Below are 5363 nucleotides of genomic sequence, written 5' to 3' on the forward strand. Positions count from 1 at the left end.
GGGGCACGAAAATACACCGGTCTCCCTCGGCTGCCTCTTCACAAAAGCAAAACACACAACCTGACCACACTCCACCACGTAATGAAGCCACTTTCATTTAGCTAACCAAGTTGGTGTAAATGCACGGCTGAAAGTTTCTTTCCCAAAACGTCCCAAAATTGAAGTTGGGTGGCTGGAGAGGCTCCTCAAAAGCCGCCAAGTCAGTCCTAGCTTGCCACCTGTTGACAGCAGACTCCTCAATGGTGGCGTTTCTGGCGGCTGCTTGACGTCTCCCTCTCCGAGTAAAAATTACAACCAAACGAAAACGGTGGGGTGCTGGTGGAGCTGCTCTCCCGGGAAGGCTGGACGTCATCTGTGCTCTCTTTAACTGGTGGTTTGCCAAAAAAAAAAAAAAAAATCTGCACTATATCTTTCCTCAATTGTGACTTTATCCTTCGATTAGCTATCAACGCTACGGCTGTCGGATGTAAACTTACGAATCCTACCATAGAGCTGAGATGACCCGCCCTAAACGGCCTCTGATTGGCCAATGATCGTTGCCTTCGCTGGTTGGATTGGTTGGGTTCAGGCATGAGGAGTGACAATGGTTAGGGTCAAGGGTAAGAAGTCATTCTGAGGGACAGAAGAAAAGGTCATGTCAAAACTAAAAAAATTATGCTCTCGCCACTGGGAGATGCTCCAGTACCTCCTAACTTTAATGAGCATATTATTTAACATTATCACTCGCTGAAATTCTTCTGAACGGGCTCCATTCAGTCAATATTAATTAAGAAATAGTAACATCTATAACGTCTACCATTGTGTTTGAGTGTAGACCTACATTAACTACAAGTGTATGTAAGTGTGTGTGTGTAAGAAAAAATGGTTCAAAAGGAAAAAAGTCCTAAGAGGTGAATCACACAGCAACAATAACTGACTTTATGTTTTTCTTTCAGTTCTGCGATGTTTGCAGCGTGGAATTTTACTGGTGGATAAACAATATCATTAGACTGAAAATCTATCTTTTTGAACAACTAAAATTCAGATCACAAAATTCAGCTGCTGAAGACTTTTCTCTCATAGTAGATTAATATTCTCTATATTTGACAACACAGCCAAGTCCAATCTCGTTCTCTCCTCCCTGTGAGGAGGAGTCAATGCAAAACTCAGATGTCTTCCACCTCTACTTATCTGACTGCAGAGAGGATGACAGAGAACAGTGGACACACAGTTTAACATGATGGACTATAGGACAGGACTGCTGCTTTTAACTCTCTGCTGGGCAGGTGAAGAGTTTCTCTGATCCTGAGTTGAAATTGTCTTTAAAACTTTGAAGCATTTAATCAACTTCACAGTTATCTATTATTTTTTTTGTTACAGGTGTTGATGGTCAGACTCTGACAGAATCTGAACCAGTGGTTAAAAGGCCTGGAGAATCCCACAGACTGACCTGTACAGCCTCTGGATTCACATTCAGCAGCTACGATATGCACTGGATCAGACAGGCTCCTGGGAAAGGACTGGAGTGGATTGCCTGGCATGGCACTGGTAGCAGCAAAACCTACTCTCAGTCAGTCCAAGGCCGGTTTACCATCTCCAGAGACAACAGCAGACAGCAGCTGTATCTGCAGATGAACAGTCTGAAGACTGAAGATTCTGCTGTTTATTATTGTGCTCGAGACTCACAGTGACTGGAGTTGGTTGAGCAGCTGTACAAAATCCTACAGTCCTGATCTCTTGGAGTGGAACAGTCCATGCATGAACTATTGTTTGAATTATTTTCATTTCAAGTTATATTTTCTTTTTATGTACTATACATTTCATATGTTGTTTTATATTAAGATGACAGTGAAAAATCATGTTGCATCTTCTCTTGTAAAAGGTCAGTCAGTTTCAGGTTTCTGTCTCCTCTGTTACTAAACTCAGATCTGTTGTTCTCATTGATGTGAACTGACTAACTCTTGAAGTCTGGACTGAACTAAACCATCAAACTCCTGCTGGTCTTATACACTGGATTTTACACTGAAAATTAAGATTTTCAATCCTAAAAAAATAATAACATTAAAAAAGGGACTATAAAACCACTCAGTGTGATATTTGAGTACGACTGATTTTTAACTTATAAATACATTAACTGCACTAGATTTCATGTCATCTCATACAAACAACACACAAACCAGCAAACAGACTTGGGTGAAAGCATATATCCTCTTAGGTGGAGGTAAATAAAAAAATACAGTGATTAATAAAATGCTGTGCTCATATGTTTGAAGTAAATGTTCCTGAGACAGACTGTAAACATGGCTGACAGAAAGCAACATTCCTGGTGGTTGGTCTTATTAACAGTATTAATACTGGTGTGATCCCATCGCAAGGTGGTCTGTGGAGGGGAGTGATGCTGGGATACAGTGATCTGTGACTGAAAACTAATGTGGGCCAGCGGGATAACGTGGGGGGCCAATGACCTCTACACTACTTCTTGCTAACCTACGTCTGTCGCCCTTGCCCAGACCACACCCATCTTTGATCTTTGCCTTTTTTGATCTCAACCACACACCTGTCAAGTTTCATGACTGACAAAATCTGTCCACAGACCGACTGACAGACATTGAAAAACCTGCCAAAGTGCTAAAAAACACTTCTCTGATAGTTCCTGATACAGTAAGTGTCTTCAGGACACGGACACGAACAGTGTATGGAGTCCATTCCTTCCAGTTCAGTAGTGAAGAGGCCTGGGGAGACTCTCAGTCTCTCCTGCAGAGGATCTGGCTTCACATTTAGCTGTTGCAGTATGAACTGGATCAGACAACCTGCAGGAAAAGCACTGGAGTAGATAGGAATCGGCTTCTCTTCTGCCAGTAAAAATGCTTATGCCAGCAGTGTGAGAAGATGTGCAGAAATCACCAGAGATAACAGCAACAGCATGGTGCATCTGAGACTGTCCAACTTGAAGCCAGAGGACTCTGCTGTGTATTACTGTGCCAAACACACACACTGGTTAAAGTGAGCAGAGAGGCTGTACAAAAACCTTTCAGTATTTATTTTACCATGAACTACAGGGGGCAGTAGATCATAAGGAGAATGACAGTGTCTCTAAACACAGACACATGCAGCACATTGTTACAGCAACAGCTGATGTTTTAGTTTGGGACCAGGTGTTAATAATTTAAAGTATTTTACATTGCAAAAACCCCTCAGTGCCTGAACACTTGTAACATGAAGCCACCAGAGGAGGAGCCCTCAGACCACTAATGATTTCACACCAGTTCACTGTTACAGTCAAGAGGGAAACAGTCTTATCAGTTTAATTTAACAGTAACGGTTTCCATGCATTTAAATACTCAGATATTATAATCACTGATACGTCACTGTATATATTCCCACAGTGAAATATTAATAAGACTATTACACCTTATTGAAAAACATTTAAACCTTTCAAATAATTAAATGAATTCAGGCTAGAACTTGGCTTCAAAACCGTTTCATCAAATAAAAAAAGTCTAGTCTATAACATCATTCTTTCTTAAAATAAAATCAAACAAAATAAACATGTGACACTAAACACATTGAGACACAGAATGAAAACGTCGGCTGATGATGTGGTTTGCGACTCCCTAATCATTCATCCAAGTTTTTCCAGAGATGTGAGATGTGGTGCATTTCTCCTTGAGGAGGAGGGGTCAATGCAAATCTCTGATCTCTTCCATCTCTACATATGTGCTGCAGAGTGAAGGACAGGGACTAAATCACTGACAGACACAGACAGTAGAGTGGACAGAGACTATTAAATTTTACAATGATCAGACCTGATTATTGGGTTGTTTTTCTCATCCTGTCAATTATCTGGACAGGTAAGAACATTAACTGTTTTTCTGATAAATAGCTAAAGACAATCTGGTTTCATTACAGAATCTAATGAGTTGTTTAAATTTCTGTAGGTACTGAGGGTCAGACTCTGACCGAGTCTGAACCAGTGGTTAAAAGGCCTGGAGAATCCCACAGACTGACCTGCACATATTCTGGGTTTGGTGGTAATTACTGGAACGCTTGGATCAGACAGGCTGCTGGAAAAGGACTGGAGTGGAACTATCAGTGATACTAGTAGCAACATCTACTACTCTCAGTCAGTCCAAGGCTGGTTTATCATCTCCAGAGACAACAGCAGACAGCAGGTGTATCTGCAGATGAACAGTCTGAAGACTGAAGATTCTGCTGTTTATTATTGTGCTAGAGACTCACAGTGACTGGAGTTGGTTGAACAGCTGTACAAAATCCATCAATACTAATATTTCAGTCTGGTGGAGCCTGAGTTTAAAGTGTTATTGTGTTATACATATTACATATCAAATAACTGATTTCATATGACATCTTTATATAAGAGTATATGCTTCAGATCGCCAATACTTTATTCTTTCACAAGAAATATGACTAAACATTAAACAAGAAAATCCTAAAAAGGAGAATTTGTACAACAATGTGGCTGCTGAAAACTCTTCAAATGCATTATGTTCCTCTGAGTAAAGACATATCATTTCTGTAAATGATTTAGATTCAAAATTGATTCATATGATGAGAGTGAAAAAAAATGTTGCAGTTTCTACTATACAATCACTAGAGGTCAGTCATTGTCAAGTTTCAGTCTCGTCTGTAACTAAGATAAGACACTTTGGTGTTCTCATTGATCTGAAACTACACAACCACAAAGTTAAAGGTATAATGTGGTGATAATTACATACAAATGCAAGAACTATACCACAGTTTTCATTTCAGCTAAAGCATGCAGTTCTTTGTTTATTGTCACACAGGTTTAGCAAGTAAATACAGGTAATAAGTAAATATATATAGAAGAATAATTGCTGCATTAAAAAAGTTATGTGCTGACACATTAATTATTAATTACATGTGGTATGAGGTGTTGACAGTAACTATGAACAGACTCTTCTATTGGCTCCAGTTAGACCAACACTGATGCTTCATGTGTTTGATTCTATGCAAACTCAGTGACCTTCCTTGTTACTCAGCTATAAAAACTTCAGATCAGACTGTCAGTGGAGTTCACAGCTCGTCAGCTTCACCATAAACCATGTTTTCTGTAGCTCTGCTGCTGCTGTTGGCAGCTGGATTCTGTGAGTCTCTCTGGATTTGTCATAGTCAACATTTCTTCTCTTGCTGTAGAACTTGATCATTTATGACAAAACATTTTCTTTTTTAACAGGTGTGAAGTGTGAACAGTTGACACAGCCAGCCACTGTGACTGTGCAGCCAGGTCAACGTCTCAGCATCACCTGTCAGGTCTCTTATTCTGTTAGTGGCTACTACACAGCTTGGATCAGACAGCCTGCAGGGAAAGGACTGGAGTGGATTGGAATGAGATATACTGGAGA

General features: G+C 40.2%; 1 gene segment (V, D, J or C); it reads left to right on the forward strand.

Annotated features, from left to right (window-relative positions):
- The first annotated feature begins 3747 nt into the window (after positions 1–3747).
- LOC147817310 (immunoglobulin heavy variable 3-30-3-like) overlaps positions 3748–5363 on the forward strand; it is a 2943-nt gene continuing 1327 nt past the window's right edge. Inside the window, 2 exon segments of the V gene segment in view lie at positions 3748–3830; positions 3918–4010. Of these exon segments, the coding sequence occupies positions 3776–3830; positions 3918–4010 (148 nt within the window).

The sequence above is a fragment of the Seriola lalandi genome, unplaced genomic scaffold, assembly GCF_002814215.2.
Source record: "Seriola lalandi dorsalis isolate HSWRI2012SDOR001 ecotype SW California unplaced genomic scaffold, Sedor1 jcf7180002054975, whole genome shotgun sequence".
In the NCBI taxonomy this organism is placed as follows: Eukaryota; Metazoa; Chordata; class Actinopteri; order Carangiformes; family Carangidae; genus Seriola; species Seriola lalandi.